Below are 16,971 nucleotides of genomic sequence, written 5' to 3' on the forward strand. Positions count from 1 at the left end.
AAGAGAGAAAAGAAAAGAGAGAAGAAAAAGAAAGAGAGAGAGAAAAGAAAGAGAGAAGAGAGAGAAAGGAGAGAGAGAGAGAGAGGAAAAAAAAAAAAAGAGAGAAAAAAAGAAATAGAGAGATGAAAAGAAAGAGAAGCGAGAGGAGAGAGAAAAAGAAAGATGGGAGAAGGGGTTTGTGAAATAGAGAGACAATAACACAAGAATAAAAATGGTATCCTAGCAACGCCACTCTAAAACCAAAAAAAAAACCGCTCTCTAAGGGATAGATGCAACATTATAGGATAAATAGGGGGGGTGTAATGTACATTGGTGTAAAAAAATAATGCTATACGAAATAAATCACACAAACAAACAATTCAAAAAATAACTTGGAGGTCAGAGAAAAATGAAGCGTACTATTCTGTTAATGGGGGAAGAGTAGTAAAAAACTGTAACAAAGGGAAAATCACATTAACAAGTATAAATGCAATTAGCTAGAGTAGTCTGTCCAACTGCTATTATGTTTGACTGTCACTGGTGGCACCAGCAACTAACACTGAGGATTCAAGCCAATTCTCCATCAGCATGCATTCTATAGAACTGTTAGAGGCCAGAGACTTGTGTGTGTGACTTCTATTTGTTGTGACCTGACCGACCCGCCCGCCCGCCCGCGCGCACGCACACGCACACACAGAGTTGATCTCTGATGACTATATTTATGGTGTGTACACAGTGTTCAAGAAGCACATCCTTCTGCCTCGCTATGGCAGGGGATGTCATTGTCACCATGGTAACAGCCAGTCTATGGTCGGTAACGGGCAGATTAGTAAAACATTTTTTTTTTTTTTAACAACAAGAAAACTTTATTCACGAAGTAATTTTCCTTCATCGCCTGGGAGGTGAGAATTCTCCGTAGCTGATCAGCAGTGGTTCAGGATTGGGTAAAGCCAGTATGATTCAGTAGTAGCACATCAATGATGTGGTTGAACTACATTAACTTCCTACATGGTAAAAGGACTGGATCCACTAACAATTTATCATTCAACTGTTGTTTTTGAACAGGCCCACCCCCACCCACCCATACTGTGATGTTTCCACATGAAAGGGTGCCAGGGTCAATAGTGATGTTGCTGATATACAGATGCATTTGAAAGCATGTACAAACAACTCCCATGTCTCTATTCTATAATATTAGCACAGCCAGTAGGCTTATACATGTATAGGCTACAGTGCAGTTGTTACAGGTCATCTGTGGTGGTGATCCTAAAACCTTTCCATAACAGGCTGTTATGTTCATTAGCTATTTCTTTCCTCAGAGATTAAATCTGTCCTTTGAGTGAGGTTTTCGCAAAACCTAGATTTTATGTTTTATACATGAGGGTTTACTGTGCAGTAAAACATGTTTTATACATGTACTGTGCAGTGTTCAACAGCAGCAGCATTCCCCTGCTGTAAACACTATGGTATTTGTTTTCTGATTGTGTAGACTGACCCATTAATCAAACAAAGTACTGAAAAATGCTAAACACACTCTTTTTTGGCAAAGGTGCACACTCAAACACAATCGCACGCGCACACACACACACACACACCTGTGCTCCTCTGGAGTAAGAGCGGAAGATGGTGCAGAAGCGCCCCTGGCCAGATGTGTCCCTGAAACAACACACAAAGGTTAGAGGTCAGATGTTAAAGGGTCAGCAGGTCAGACACCTGTTAATCAAATCACACAGCATTCCACCCTTAATCTCACAACCTTATTCAGGGCAAGGCATCTGGGTTGTTCCACAAATTCTGTGCCTTTTGAAAAGTGTAACTTGGTAAAAAATAAATAAAAATTGTAACATTCTGTCATTAAAAGCACATATTCAACTTCATAAAAAAATGGTTGACTATGGTTGACCGTACCAGGGTTGATGATTGCATTTTAAATCATCCATAAATCTCCTTGTGACCTGGGGAATGGAAGCTTGTGTGCAACAGGGAGTGGCAATTGAATGCATATTTCCCCAAAACATTTAATGACTAAAACATTGGTAACAGCGTTGATGTGTTTTGCTCGACCCGCTCATTTTCCCACCACAAAACACCAGAAAACGACCAAAAAGAGTAGAACCAGCGCTCTTGCTTTTACACTATGATTTGATCAGTGTTTCTTTTAAAAAAATCTAAAAGCAGCAAGTAACACCATATTAAATTGAGAGTTCAGTTCACATAACAGTGTTGACCTTAAAACGAGGGACACTGAATGAATAACTAATCACATTAAATAAATCATAATCTTCAGAAATGACTTTGTCAAAGCAACAATAACTAATGCCTTTACAATGATGGAGAAACATTGAGAAATGTTTGGATCAAGTGGGTTGAAATCTTTCTAGAAGTGACATAGGATTGACGGAGGGACTTTCAGCATGATTTAATTCTCCATGTGGTCTACAATGCCTGTGGAATGCCTACACCCCCTTGACATGTTTAAACATTTTGTTGCGTTACAAAGTGGGATTGAAATGTATTTAAACCGTATTTTCTTTTGTCAACGATCTACACAAAATCCTCTGTAAAGTCAAAGTGGAAGAAACATTGTAAATGTTTAGATTCATGAAAACTGAAACACTAGAATACCTTGACTAGATAAGTACAGGATAAGGTTTCCCTGTTCGCTAACCACCTGAAACTAGCCTTGATCAACTGCTGCTTCCGTAATATTGAGGTGTTAATCTGTAACATAGACGCTGGGAGTCAGGAAGCAGGTGGAGAGTTGAATAGAATGTGAACAATACAAAAACAGGAGTAGTGTCGGGACATGGAAACAGAGTCAATAACGCCTGATGGGAAATAACAACAGAGGCCAATATATATGGGGAGTAATCAGGAAGGTGGTAGAGTCCAGGTGTAACTGATGAGGCCCAGGAGTAGTGTCGGGACATGGAAACAGAGTCAATAAAGCCTGATGGGAAATAACAACAGATTTTAATTTGCAAATAAATTCATAAAAAATGCTACAATGTGATTTTCTGGATTTTTTCCCCCATTTTGTCTGTCATAGTTGAAGTGTACCTATGATGGAAATTACAGGCCTCTCTCATCTTTTGAAGTGGGAGAACTTGCACAATTGGTGGCTGACTAAATACTTTTTTGCCCCACTGTACATGCAGCTTCTGTTTTGTCATTATATGTTGCCCTAGAAGACTAAATAAACCCTTGCTCACCAGAATAAGGTCATCAGTTACAGAATGAATGCTTCTAGTCGACGTCGGTACAGTTCTACCAGCTGATAAGATCTTAGTTCTGCATTTGGATGCATATTTTATGTAGTTGAAATACTATCATCTTTTATGGTTCTGATAAAGACAGCACTTGTCCAGACGGTGTCTAACTGCGCATTCATATTCTCTCAAGATGCTGAAAGAAAGAAATCTTATTTCCCCACTGCTGTTCCTGAGTCAAAATGTACATTTGGGGTATAATTTTACTACAAGAAATGCTTAATTCTGTAGGAGTTAATATTATGACTATGTGAGAGGTTGTAGACCTACAGTCAGTGTCTTGATTTCAGTTTCCATGTAAACCATCTGAGCAGAAGGCAACAGTTCCCTTAATGTGCCATAGGCCTGTTTGAAGTACCCTCATTGTGACTGACATTTGTATAGAGCCTCACAATCATTACATGACATGGGCACCGCTATCATCCTCTTTTACCACTTGACCAAATCTTTACCAAACATTAGACAACTGTTCTGGCCCTCCTTCTATAACATTAGACGACTGTTCTGGCCCTCCTCCTAAAACATTAGACAACTGTTCTGGCCCTCCTTCTATAACATTAGACAACTGTTCTGGCCCTCCTAAAACATTAGACAACTGTTCTGGCCCTCCTTCTATAACATTAGACAACTGTTCTGGCCCTCCTCCTATAACATTAGACAACTGTTCTGGCCCTCCTCCTATAACATTAGACAACTGTTCTGGCCCTCCTTCTATAACATTAGACAACTGTTCTGGCCCTCCTCCTATAACATTAGACAACTGTTCTGGCCCTCCTTCTATAACATTAGACAACTGTTCTGGCCCTTCTTCTATAACATTAGACAACTGTTCTGGCCCTCCTTCTATAACATTAGACAACTGTTCTGGCCCTCCTTCTATAACTACTGTTCTGGCCCTCCTTCTATAACATTAGACAACTGTTCTGGCCCTCCTCCTATAACATTAGACAACTGTTCTGGCCCTCCTTCTATAACTACTGTTCTGGCCCTCCTCCTATAACATTAGACAACTGTTCTGGCCCTCCTCCTATAACATTAGACAACTGTCCTGGCCCTCCTCCTAAAACATTAGACAACTGTTCTGGCCCTCCTTCTATAACTACTGTTATGGCCCTCCTTCTATAACATTAGACAACTGTTCTGGCCCTCCTTCTATAACTACTGTTCTGGCCCTCCTTATATAACATTAGACAACTGTTCTGGCCCTCCTCCTATAACATTAGACAACTGTTCTGGCCCTCATTCTATAACATTAGACAACTGTTCTGGCCCTCCTTCTATAACTACTGTTCTGGCCCTCCTTCTATAACATTAGACAACTGTTCTGGCCCTCCTTATATAACATTAGACAACTGTTCTGGCCCTCCTTCTATAACTACTGTTCTGGCCCTCCTCCTATAACATTAGACAACTGTTCTGGCCCTCCTCCTATAACATTAGACAACTGTTCTGGCCCTCCTTCTATAACTACTGTTCTGACCCTCCTTCTATAACATTAGACAACTGTTCTGGCCCTCCCTCCTATAACATTAGACAACTGTTCTGGCCCTCCTTCTATAACATTAGACAACTGTTCTGGCCCTCCTCCTATAACATTAGACAACTGTTCTGGCCCTCCTTCTATAACTACTGTTCTGGCCCTCCTCCTATAACATTAGACAACTGTTCTGGCCCTCCTTCTATAACTACTGTTCTGGCCCTCCTCCTAAAACATTAGACAACTGTTCTGGCCCTCCTTCTATAACTACTGTTCTGGCCCTCCTCCTATAACATTAGACAACTGTTCTGGCCCTCCTTCTATAACTACTGTTCTGGCCCTCCTCCTATAACATTAGACAACTGTTCTGGCCTTCCTTCTATAACTACTGTTCTGACCCTCCTCCTATAACATTAGACCACTGTTCTGGCCCTCCTTCTATAACATTAGACAACTGTTCTGGCCCTCCTTCTATAACTACTGTTCTGGCCCTCCTTCTATAACATTAGACAACTGTTCTGGCCCTCCTTCTATAACATTAGACAACTATTCTGGCCCTCCTCCTATAACATTAGACAACTGTTCTGGCCCTCCTTCTATAACTACTGTTCTGGCCCTCCTTCTATAACATTAGACAACTGTTCTGGCCCTCCTCCTATAACATTAGACAACTGTTCTGGCCCTCCTTCTATAACTACTGTTCTGGCCCTCCTTCTATAACTACTGTTCTGGCCCTCCTAAAACATTAGACAACTGTTCTGGCCCTCCTCCTATAACATTAGACAACTGTTCTGGCCCTCCTTCTATAACATTAGACAACTGTTCTGGCCCTCCTTCTATAACTACTGTTCTGGCCCTCCTTCTATAACTACTGTTCTGGCCCTCCTTCTATAACTACTGTTCTGGCCCTCCTTCTATAACTACTGTTCTGGCCCTCCTTCTATAACTACTGTTCTGGCCCTCCTAAAACATTAGACAACTGTTCTGGCCCTCCTCCTATAACATTAGACAACTGTTCTGGCCCTCCTCCTATAACATTAGACCACTGTTCTGGCCCTCCTCCTAAAACATTAGACAACTGTTCTGGCCCTCCTTCTATAACTACTGTTCTGGCCCTCCTTCTATAACATTAGACAACTGTTCTGGCCCTCCTTCTATAACTACTGTTCTGGCCCTCCTTCTATAACATTAGACAACTGTTCTGGCCCTCCTCCTATAACATTAGACAACTGTTCTGGCCCTCCTCCTATAACATTAGACCACTGTTCTGGCCCTCCTCCTAAAACATTAGACAACTGTTCTGGCCCTCCTTCTATAACTACTGTTCTGGCCCTCCTTCTATAACATTAGACAACTGTTCTGGCCCTCCTTCTATAACTACTGTTCTGGCCCTCCTTCTATAACATTAGACAACTGTTCTGGCCCTCCTTCTATAACATTAGACAACTGTTCTGGCCCTCCTTCTATAACATTAGACAACTGTTCTGGCCCTCCTATAACATTAGACAACTGTTCTGGCCCTCCTTCTATAACATTAGACAACTGTTCTGGCCCTCCTTCTATAACTACTGTTCTGGCCCTCCTTCTATAACTACTGTTCTGGCCCTCCTCCTATAACATTAGAGAACTGTTCTGGCCCTCCTTCTATAACTACTGTTCTGGCCCTCCTTCTATAACTACTGTTCTGGCCCTCCTTCTATAACTACTGTTCTGGCCCTCCTTCTATAACTACTGTTCTGGCCCTCCTAAAACATTAGACAACTGTTCTGGCCCTCCTTCTATAACTACTGTTCTGGCCCTCCCTCTATAACTACTGTTCTGGCCCTCTTAAAACATTAGACAACTGTTCTGGCCCTCCTCCTATAACATTAGACAACTGTTCTGGCCCTCCTCCTATAACATTAGACCACTGTTCTGGCCCTCCTCCTAAAACATTAGACAACTGTTCTGGCCCTCCTTCTATAACTACTGTTCTGGCCCTCCTTCTATAACATTAGACAACTGTTCTGGCCCTCCTTCTATAACTACTGTTCTGGCCCTCCTTCTATAACATTAGACAACTGTTCTGGCCCTCCTTCTATAACATTAGACAACTGTTCTGGCCCTCCTATAACATTAGACAACTGTTCTGGCCCTCCTTCTATAACATTAGACAACTGTTCTGGCCCTCCTTCTATAACTACTGTTCTGGCCCTCCTTCTATAACTACTGTTCTGGCCCTCCTCCTATAACATTAGACAACTGTTCTGGCCCTCCTTCTATAACTACTGTTCTGGCCCTCCTTCTATAACTACTGTTCTGGCCCTCCTTCTATAACTACTGTTCTGGCCCTCCTAAAACATTAGACAACTGTTCTGGCCCTCCTTCTATAACTACTGTTCTGGCCCTCCTAAAACATTAGACAACTGTTCTGGCCCTCCTCCTATAACATTAGACAACTGTTCTGGCCCTCCTTCTATAACATTAGACAACTGTTCTGGCCCTCCTTCTATAACTACTGTTCTGGCCCTCCTCCTATAACATTAGACAACTGTTCTGGCCCTCCTTCTATAACTACTGTTCTGGCCCTCCTTCTATAACATTAGACAACTGTTCTGGCCCTCCTTCTATAACATTAGACAACTGTTCTGGCCCTCCTTCTATAACTACTGTTCTGGCCCTCCTCCTATAACATTAGACAACTGTTCTGGCCCTCCTTCTATAACTACTGTTCTGGCCCTCCTCCTATAACATTAGACAACTGTTCTGGCCCTCCTTCTATAACTACTGTTCTGGCCCTCCTCCTATAACATTAGACAACTGTTCTGGCCCTCCTTCTATAACTACTGTTCTGGCCCTCCTTCTATAACTACTGTTCTGGCCCTCCTTCTATAACTACTGTTCTGGCCCTCCTTCTATAACTACTGTTCTGGCCCTCCTAAAACATTAGACAACTGTTCTGGCCCTCCTTCTATAACTACTGTTCTGGCCCTCCTAAAACATTAGACAACTGTTCTGGCCCTCCTCCTATAACATTAGACAACTGTTCTGGCCCTCCTCCTATAACTACTGTTCTGGCCATCCTCCTATAACATTAGACAACTGTTCTGGCCCTCCTTCTATAACATTAGACAACTGTTCTGGCCCTCCTTCTATAACTACTGTTCTGGCCCTCCTCCTATAACATTAGACAACTGTTCTGGCCCTCCTTCTATAACTACTGTTCTGGCCCTCCTTCTATAACATTAGACAACTGTTCTGGCCCTCCTTCTATAACATTAGACAACTGTTCTGGCCCTCCTTCTATAACTACTGTTCTGGCCCTCCTCCTATAACATTAGACAACTGTTCTGGCCCTCCTTCTATAACTACTGTTCTGGCCCTCCTCCTATAACATTAGACAACTGTTCTGGCCCTCCTTCTATAACTACTGTTCTGGCCCTCCTCCTATAACATTAGACAACTGTTCTGGCCCTCCTCCTATAACATTAGACAACTGTTCTGGCCCTCCTTCTATAACTACTGTTCTGGCCCTCCTCCTATAACATTAGACAACTGTTCTGGCCCTCCTCCTATAACATTAGACAACTGTTCTGGCCCTCCTTCTATAACTACTGTTCTGGCCCTCCTTCTATAACATTAGACAACTGTTCTGGCCCTCCTTCTATAACATTAGACAACTGTTCTGGCCCTCCTTCTATAACTACTGTTCTGGCCCTCCTCCTATAACATTAGACAACTGTTCTGGCCCTCCTCCTATAACATTAGACAACTGTTCTGGCCCTCCTTCTATAACTACTGTTCTGGCCCTCCTTCTATAACATTAGACAACTGTTCTGGGCCCTCCTCCTATAACATTAGACAACTGTTCTGGCCCTCCTTCTATAACATTAGACAACTGTTCTGGCCCTCCTTCTATAACTACTGTTCTGGCCCTCCTCCTATAACATTAGACAACTGTTCTGGCCCTCCTTCTATAACTACTGTTCTGGCCCTCCTTCTATAACATTAGACAACTGTTCTGGCCCTCCTTCTATAACATTAGACAACTGTTCTGGCCCTCCTTCTATAACTACTGTTCTGGCCCTCCTCCTATAACATTAGACAACTGTTCTGGCCCTCCTTCTATAACTACTGTTCTGGCCCTCCTCCTATAACATTAGACAACTGTTCTGGCCCTCCTCCTATAACATTAGACAACTGTTCTGGCCCTCCTTCTATAACTACTGTTCTGGCCCTCCTTCTATAACATTAGACAACTGTTCTGGCCCTCCTTCTATAACATTAGACAACTGTTCTGCCCCTCCTTCTATAACTACTGTTCTGGCTCTCCTCCTATAACATTAGACAACTGTTCTGGCCCTCCTCCTATAACATTAGACAACTGTTCTGGCCCTCCTTCTATAACTACTGTTCTGGCCCTCCTTCTATAACATTAGACAACTGTTCTGGCCCTCCTTCTATAACATTAGACAACTGTTCTGGCCCTCCTTCTATAACATTAGACAACTGTTCTGGCCCCTCCTTCTATAACTACTGTTCTGGCCCTCCTCCTATAACATTAGACAACTGTTCTGGCCCTCCTTCTATAACTACTGTTCTGGCCCTCCTTCTATAACATTAGACAACTGTTCTGGCCCTCCTCCTATAACATTAGACAACTGTTCTGGCCCTCCTTCTATAACTACTGTTCTGGCCCTCCTATAACATTAGACAACTGTTCTGGGCCTCCTCCTATAACATTAGACAACTGTTCTGGCCCTCCTTCTATAACTACTGTTCTGGCCCTCCTTCTATAACATTAGACAACTGTTCTGGCCCTCCTCCTATAACATTAGACAACTGTTCTGGCCCTCCTCCTATAACATTAGACAACTGTTCTGGCCCTCCTTCTATAACATTAGACAACTGTTCTGGCCCTCCTTCTATAACTACTGTTCTGGCCCTCCTATAACATTAGACAACTGTTCTGGCCCTCCTTCTATAACATTAGACAACTGTTCTGGCCCTCCTTCTATAACTACCGTTCTGGCCCTCCTTCTATAACATTAGACAACTGTTCTGGCCCTCCTCCTATAACATTAGACAACTGTTCTGGCCCTCCTTCTATAACTACTGTTCTGGCCCTCCTTCTATAACATTAGACAACTGTTCTGGCCCTCCTTCTATAACATTAGACAACTGTTCTGGCCCTCCTTCTATAACATTAGACAACTGTTCTGGCCCTCCTTCTATAACTACTGTTCTGGCCCTCCTCCTATAACATTAGACAACTGTTCTGGCCCTCCTTCTATAACTACTGTTCTGGCCCTCCTTCTATAACATTAGACAACTGTTCTGGCCCTCCTCCTATAACATTAGACAACTGTTCTGGCCCTCCTTCTATAACATTAGACAACTGTTCTGGCCCTCCTTCTATAACTACTGTTCTGGCCCTCCTCCTATAACATTAGACAACTGTTCTGGCCCTCCTTCTATAACATTAGACAACTGTTCTGGCCCTCCTCCTATAACATTAGACAACTGTTCTGGCCCTCCTTCTATAACTACTGTTCTGGCCCTCCTTCTATAACATTAGACAACTGTTCTGGCCCTCCTTCTATAACTACTGTTCTGGCCCTCCTTCTATAACATTAGACAACTGTTCTGGCCCTCCTTCTATAACTACTGTTCTGGCCCTCCTTCTATAACTACTGTTCTGGCCCTCCTCCTATAACATTAGACAACTGTTCTGGCCCTCCTTCTATAACTACTGTTCTGGCCCTCCTTCTATAACTACTGTTCTGGCCCTCCTCCTATAACATTAGACCACTGTTCTGGCCCTCCTTCTATAACTACTGTTCTGGCCCTCCTTCTATAACATTAGACAACTGTTCTGGCCCTCCTTCTATAACATTAGACAACTGTTCTGGCCCTCCTCCTATAACATTAGACAACTGTTCTGGCCCTCCTTCTATAACTACTGTTCTGGCCCTCCTCCTATAACATTAGACAACTGTTCTGGCCCTCCTTCTATAACATTAGACAACTGTTCTGCCCCTCCTTCTATAACTACTGTTCTGGCTCTCCTCCTATAACATAGACAACTGTTCTGGCCCTCCTCCTATAACATTAGACAACTGTTCTGGCCCTCCTTCTATAACTACTGTTCTGGCCCTCCTTCTATAACATTAGACAACTGTTCTGGCCCTCCTTCTATAACATTAGACAACTGTTCTGGCCCTCCTTCTATAACTACTGTTCTGGCCCTCCTCCTATAACATTAGACAACTGTTCTGGCCCTCCTTCTATAACTACTGTTCTGGCCCTCCTTCTATAACATTAGACAACTGTTCTGGCCCTCCTTCTATAACATTAGACAACTGTTCTGGCCCTCCTTCTATAACTACTGTTCTGGCCCTCCTCCTATAACATTAGACAACTGTTCTGGCCCTCCTTCTATAACTACTGTTCTGGCCCTCCTTCTATAACATTAGACAACTGTTCTGGCCCTCCTCCTATAACATTAGACAACTGTTCTGGCCCTCCTCCTATAACATTAGACAACTGTTCTGGCCCTCCTTCTATAACATTAGACAACTGTTCTGGCCCTCCTTCTATAACTACTGTTCTGGCCCTCCTATAACATTAGACAACTGTTCTGGCCCTCCTCCTATAACATTAGACAACTGTTCTGGCCCTCCTTCTATAACTACCGTTCTGGCCCTCCTTCTATAACATTAGACAACTGTTCTGGCCCTCCTCCTATACATTAGACAACTGTTCTGGCCCTCCTTCTATAACTACTGTTCTGGCCCTCCTTCTATAACATTAGACAACTGTTCTGGCCCTCCTTCTATAACATTAGACAACTGTTCTGGCCCTCCTTCTATAACATTAGACAACTGTTCTGGCCCTCCTTCTATAACTACTGTTCTGGCCCTCCTCCTATAACATTAGACAACTGTTCTGGCCCTCCTTCTATAACTACTGTTCTGGCCCTCCTTCTATAACATTAGACAACTGTTCTGGCCCTCCTCCTATAACATTAGACAACTGTTCTGGCCCTCCTTCTATAACATTAGACAACTGTTCTGGCCCTCCTTCTATAACTACTGTTCTGGCCCTCCTCCTATAACATTAGACAACTGTTCTGGCCCTCCTTCTATAACATTAGACAACTGTTCTGGCCCTCCTCCTATAACATTAGACAACTGTTCTGGCCCTCCTTCTATAACTACTGTTCTGGCCCTCCTTCTATAACATTAGACAACTGTTCTGGCCCTCCTTCTATAACATTAGACAACTGTTCTGGCCCTCCTTCTATAACTACTGTTCTGGCCCTCCTTCTATAACTACTGTTCTGGCCCTCCTCCTATAACATTAGACAACTGTTCTGGCCCTCCTTCTATAACTACTGTTCTGGCCCTCCTTCTATAACTACTGTTCTGGCCCTCCTCCTATAACATTAGACCACTGTTCTGGCCCTCCTTCTATAACTACTGTTCTGGCCCTCCTTCTATAACATTAGACAACTGTTCTGGCCCTCCTTCTATAACATTAGACAACTGTTCTGGCCCTCCTCCTATAACATTAGACAACTGTTCGGCCCTCCTTCTATAACTACTGTTCTGGCCCTCCTCCTATAACATTAGACAACTGTTCTGGCCCTCCTTCTATAACATTAGACAACTGTTCTGCCCCTCCTTCTATAACTACTGTTCTGGCTCTCCTCCTATAACATTAGACAACTGTTCTGGCCCTCCTCCTATAACATTAGACAACTGTTCCTGGCCCTCCTTCTATAACTACTGTTCTGGCCCTCCTTCTATAACATTAGACAACTGTTCTGGCCCTCCTTCTATAACATTAGACAACTGTTCTGGCCCTCCTTCTATAACATTAGACAACTGTTCTGGCCCTCCTTCTATAACTACTGTTCTGGCCCTCCTCCTATAACATTAGACAACTGTTCTGGCCCCTCCTTCTATAACTACTGTTCTGGCCCCTCCTTCTATAACATTAGACAACTGTTCTGGCCCTCCTTCTATAACATTAGACAACTGTTCTGGCCCTCCTTCTATAACTACTGTTCTGGCCCTCCTCCTATAACATTAGACAACTGTTCTGGCCCTCCTCCTATAACATTAGACAACTGTTCTGGCCCTCCTTCTATAACTACTGTTCTGGCCCTCCTTCTATAACATTAGACAACTGTTCTGGCCCCTCCTCCTATAACATTAGACAACTGTTCTGGCCCTCCTTCTATAACATTAGACAACTGTTCTGGCCTCCTTCTATAACTACTGTTCTGGCCCTCCTCCTATAACATTAGACAACTGTTCTGGCCCTCCTTCTATAACTACTGTTCTGGCCCTCCTTCTATAACATTAGACAGACTGTTCTGGCCCTCCTTCTATAACATTAACAACTGTTCTGGCCCTCCTTCTATAACTACTGTTCTGGCCCTCCTCCTATAACAGTCAGACAACTGTTCTGGCCCTCCTTCTATAAACTACCTGTTCTGGCCCTCCTCCTATAACATTAGACAACTGTTCTGGCCCTCCTCCTATAACATTAGACAACTGTTCTGGCCCTCCTTCTATAACTACTGTTCTGGCCCTCCTTCTATAACATTAGACAACTGTTCTGGCCCTCCTTCTATAACATTAAGACAAACTGTCTGCCCCTCCTTCTATAACTACTGTTCTGGCTCTCCTCCTATAACATTAGACAACTGTTCTGGCCCTCCTCCTATAACATTAGACAACTGTTCTGGCCCTCCTTCTATAACTACTGTTCTGGCCCTCCTTCTATAACATTAGACAACTGTTCTGGCCCTCCTTCTATAACATTAGACAACTGTTCTGGCCCTCCTTCATAACATTAGACAACTGTTGCTGGCCCTCCTTCTACTAAACTACGGTCTGGCCCTCCTCCTATAACATTAGACAACTGTTCTGGCCCTCCTTCTATAACTACTGTTTCTGGCCCTCCTTCTATAACATTAGACAACTGTTCTGGCCCTCCTCCTATAACATTAGACAACTGTTCTGGCCCTCCTTCTATAACTACTGTTCTGGCCCTCCTATAACATTAGACAACTGTCTGGGCCCTCCTCCTATAACATTAGACAACTGTTCTGGCCCTCCTTCTATAACTACTGTTCTGGCCCTCCTTCTATAACATTAGACAACTGTTCTGGCCCTCCTCCTATAACATTAGACAACTGTTCTGCCCTCCTCCTATAACATTAGACAACTGTTCTTGGCCCTCCTTCTATAACATTAGACAACTGTTCTGGCCCTCCTTCTATAACTACTGTTCGGGCCCTCCTATAACATTAGACAACTGTTCTGGCCCTCCTTCTATAACATAGACAACTGTTCTGGCCCTCCTTCTATAACTACCGTTCTGGCCCTCCTTCTATAACATTAGACAACTGTTCTGGCCCTCCTCCTATAACATTAGACAACTGTTCTGGCCCTCCTTCTATAACTACTGTTCTGGCCCTCCTTCTATAACATTAGACAACTGTTCTGGCCCTCCTTCTATAACATTAGACAACTGTTCTGGCCCTCCTTCTATAACATTAGACAACTGTTCTGGCCCTCCTTCTATAACTACTGTTCTGGCCCTCCTCCTATAACATTAGACAACTGTTCTGGCCCTCCTTCTATAACTACTGTTCTGGCCCTCCTTCTATAACATTAGACAACTGTTCTGGCCCTCCTCCTATAACATTAGACAACTGTTCTGGCCCTCCTTCTATAACTACTGTTCTGGCCCTCCTTCTATAACATTAGACAACTGTTCTGGCCCTCCTCCTATAACATTAGACAACTGTTCTGGCCCTCCTTCTATAACATTAGACAACTGTTCTGGCCCTCCTTCTATAACTACTGTTCTGGCCCTCCTCCTATAACATTAGACAACTGTTCTGGCCCTCCTTCTATAACATTAGACAACTGTTCTGGCCCTCCTCCTATAACATTAGACAACTGTTCTGGCCCTCCTTCTATAACTACTGTTCTGGCCCTCCTTCTATAACATTAGACAACTGTTCTGGCCCTCCTTCTATAACTACTGTTCTGGCCCTCCTTCTATAACATTAGACAACTGTTCTGGCCCTCCTTCTATAACTACTGTTCTGGCCCTCCTTCTATAACTACTGTTCTGGCCCTCCTCCTATAACATTAGACAACTGTTCTGGCCCTCCTTCTATAACTACTGTTCTGGCCCTCCTTCTATAACTACTGTTCTGGCCCTCCTCCTATAACATTAGACAACTGTTCTGGCCCTCCTTCTATAACTACTGTTCTGGCCCTCCTTCTATAACATTAGACAACTGTTCTGGCCCTCCTCTATAACATTAGACAACTGTTCTGGCCCTCCTCCTATAACATTAGACAACTGTTCTGGCCCTCCTTCTATAACTACTGTTCTGGCCCTCCTCCTATAACATTAGACAACTGTTCTGGCCCTCCTTCTATAACATTAGACAACTGTTCTGGCCCTCCTTCTATAACTACTGTTCTGGCTCTCCTCCTATAACATTAGACAACTGTTCTGGCCCTCCTCCTATAACATTAGACAACTGTTCTGGCCCTCCTTCTATAACTACTGTTCTGGCCCTCCTTCTATAACATTAGACAACTGTTCTGGCCCTCCTTCTATAACATTAGACAACTGTTCTGGCCCTCCTTCTATAACTACTGTTCTGGCCCTCCTTCTATAACATTAGACAACTGTTCTGGCCCTCCTTCTATAAACATTAGACAAAACTGTTCTGGCCCTCCTTCTATAACTACTGTTCTGGCCCTCCTCCTATAACATTAGACCACTTGTTTCTGGCCCTCCTCCTATAACATTAGACAACTGTTCTGGCCCTCCTTCTATAACTACTGTTTCTGGCCCTCCTTCTATAACATTAGACAACTGTTCTGGCCCTCCTCCTATAACATTAGACAACTGTTCTGGCCCTCCTTCTATAACTACTGTTCTGGCCCTCCTTCTATAACATTAGACAACTGTTCTGGCCCTCCTCCTATAACATTAGACAACTGTTCTGGCCCTCCTTCTATAACATTAGACAACTGTTCTGGCCCTCCTTCTATAACTACTGTTCTGGTTCCCTCCTCCTATAACATTAGACAACTGTTCTGGCCCTCCTTCTATAACTACTGTTCTGGCCCTCCTTCTATAACATTAGACAACTGTTCTGGCCCTCCTTCTATAACATTAGACAACTGTTCTGGCCCTCCTTCTATAACTACTGTTCTGGCCCTCCTCCTATAACATTAGACAACTGTTCTGGCCCTCCTTCTATAACTACTGTTCTGGCCCTCCTTCTATAACTACTGTTCTGGCCCTCCTCCTATAACATTAGACAACTGTTCTGGCCCTCCTTCTATAACTACTGTTCTGGCCCTCCTTCTATAACTACTGTTCTGGCCCTCCTTCTATAACATTAGACAACTGTTCTGGCCCTCCTTCTATAACTACTGTTCTGGCCCTCCTTCTATAACATTAGACAACTGTTCTGGCCCTCCTTCTATAACATTAGACAACTGTTCTGGCTGGCCCTCCTATAACATTAGACAACTGTTCTGGCCCTCCTTCTATAACTACTGTTCTGGCCCTCCTCCTATAACATTAGACAACTGTTCTGGCCCTCCTTCTATAACATTAGACAACTGTTCTGGCCCTCCTTCTATAACTACTGTTCTGGCCCTCCTCCTATAACATTAGACAACTGTTCTGGCCCTCCTTCTATAACATTAGACAACTGTTCTGGCCCTCCTTCTATAACTACTGTTCTGGCCCTCCTTCTATAACATTAGACAACTGTTCTGGCCCTCCTTCTATAACATTAGACAACTGTTCTGGCCCTCCTTCTATAACATTAGACAACTGTTCTGGCCCTCCTTCTATAACTACTGTTCTGGCCCTCCTCCTATAACATTAGACAACTGTTCTGGCCCTCCTTCTATAACTACTGTTCTGGCCCTCCTTCTATAACATTAGACAACTGTTCTGGCCCTCCTCCTATAACATTAGACAACTGTTCTGGCCCTCCTTCTATAACTACTGTTCTGGCCCTCCTTCTATAACATTAGACAACTGTTCTGGCCCTCCTCCTATAACATTAGACAACTGTTCTGGCCCTCCTTCTATAACATTAGACAACTGTTCTGGCCCTCCTTCTATAACTACTGTTCTGGCCCTCCTATAACATTAGACAACTGTTCTGGCCCTCCTTCTATAACATTAGACAACTGTTCTGGC

The 16,971-nt window shown here is 43.4% G+C and overlaps 1 protein-coding gene across 1 annotated transcript in view; it reads right to left on the minus strand.

Moving 5' to 3' along the window:
• LOC109870354 (ras-related protein Rab-40B) overlaps positions 1–16,971 on the minus strand; it is a 74,542-nt gene that overhangs the window by 2,294 nt on the left and 55,277 nt on the right. Inside the window, exon 3 of the mRNA XM_031804843.1 lies at positions 1,495–1,635. Coding sequence (XP_031660703.1) covers positions 1,495–1,635 — 141 coding nt within the window. The remainder of the gene's footprint in view (positions 1–1,494; positions 1,636–16,971) is intronic.

This window comes from Oncorhynchus kisutch, linkage group LG25 (genome assembly GCF_002021735.2).
Source record: "Oncorhynchus kisutch isolate 150728-3 linkage group LG25, Okis_V2, whole genome shotgun sequence".
Classification (NCBI taxonomy): Eukaryota; Metazoa; Chordata; class Actinopteri; order Salmoniformes; family Salmonidae; genus Oncorhynchus; species Oncorhynchus kisutch.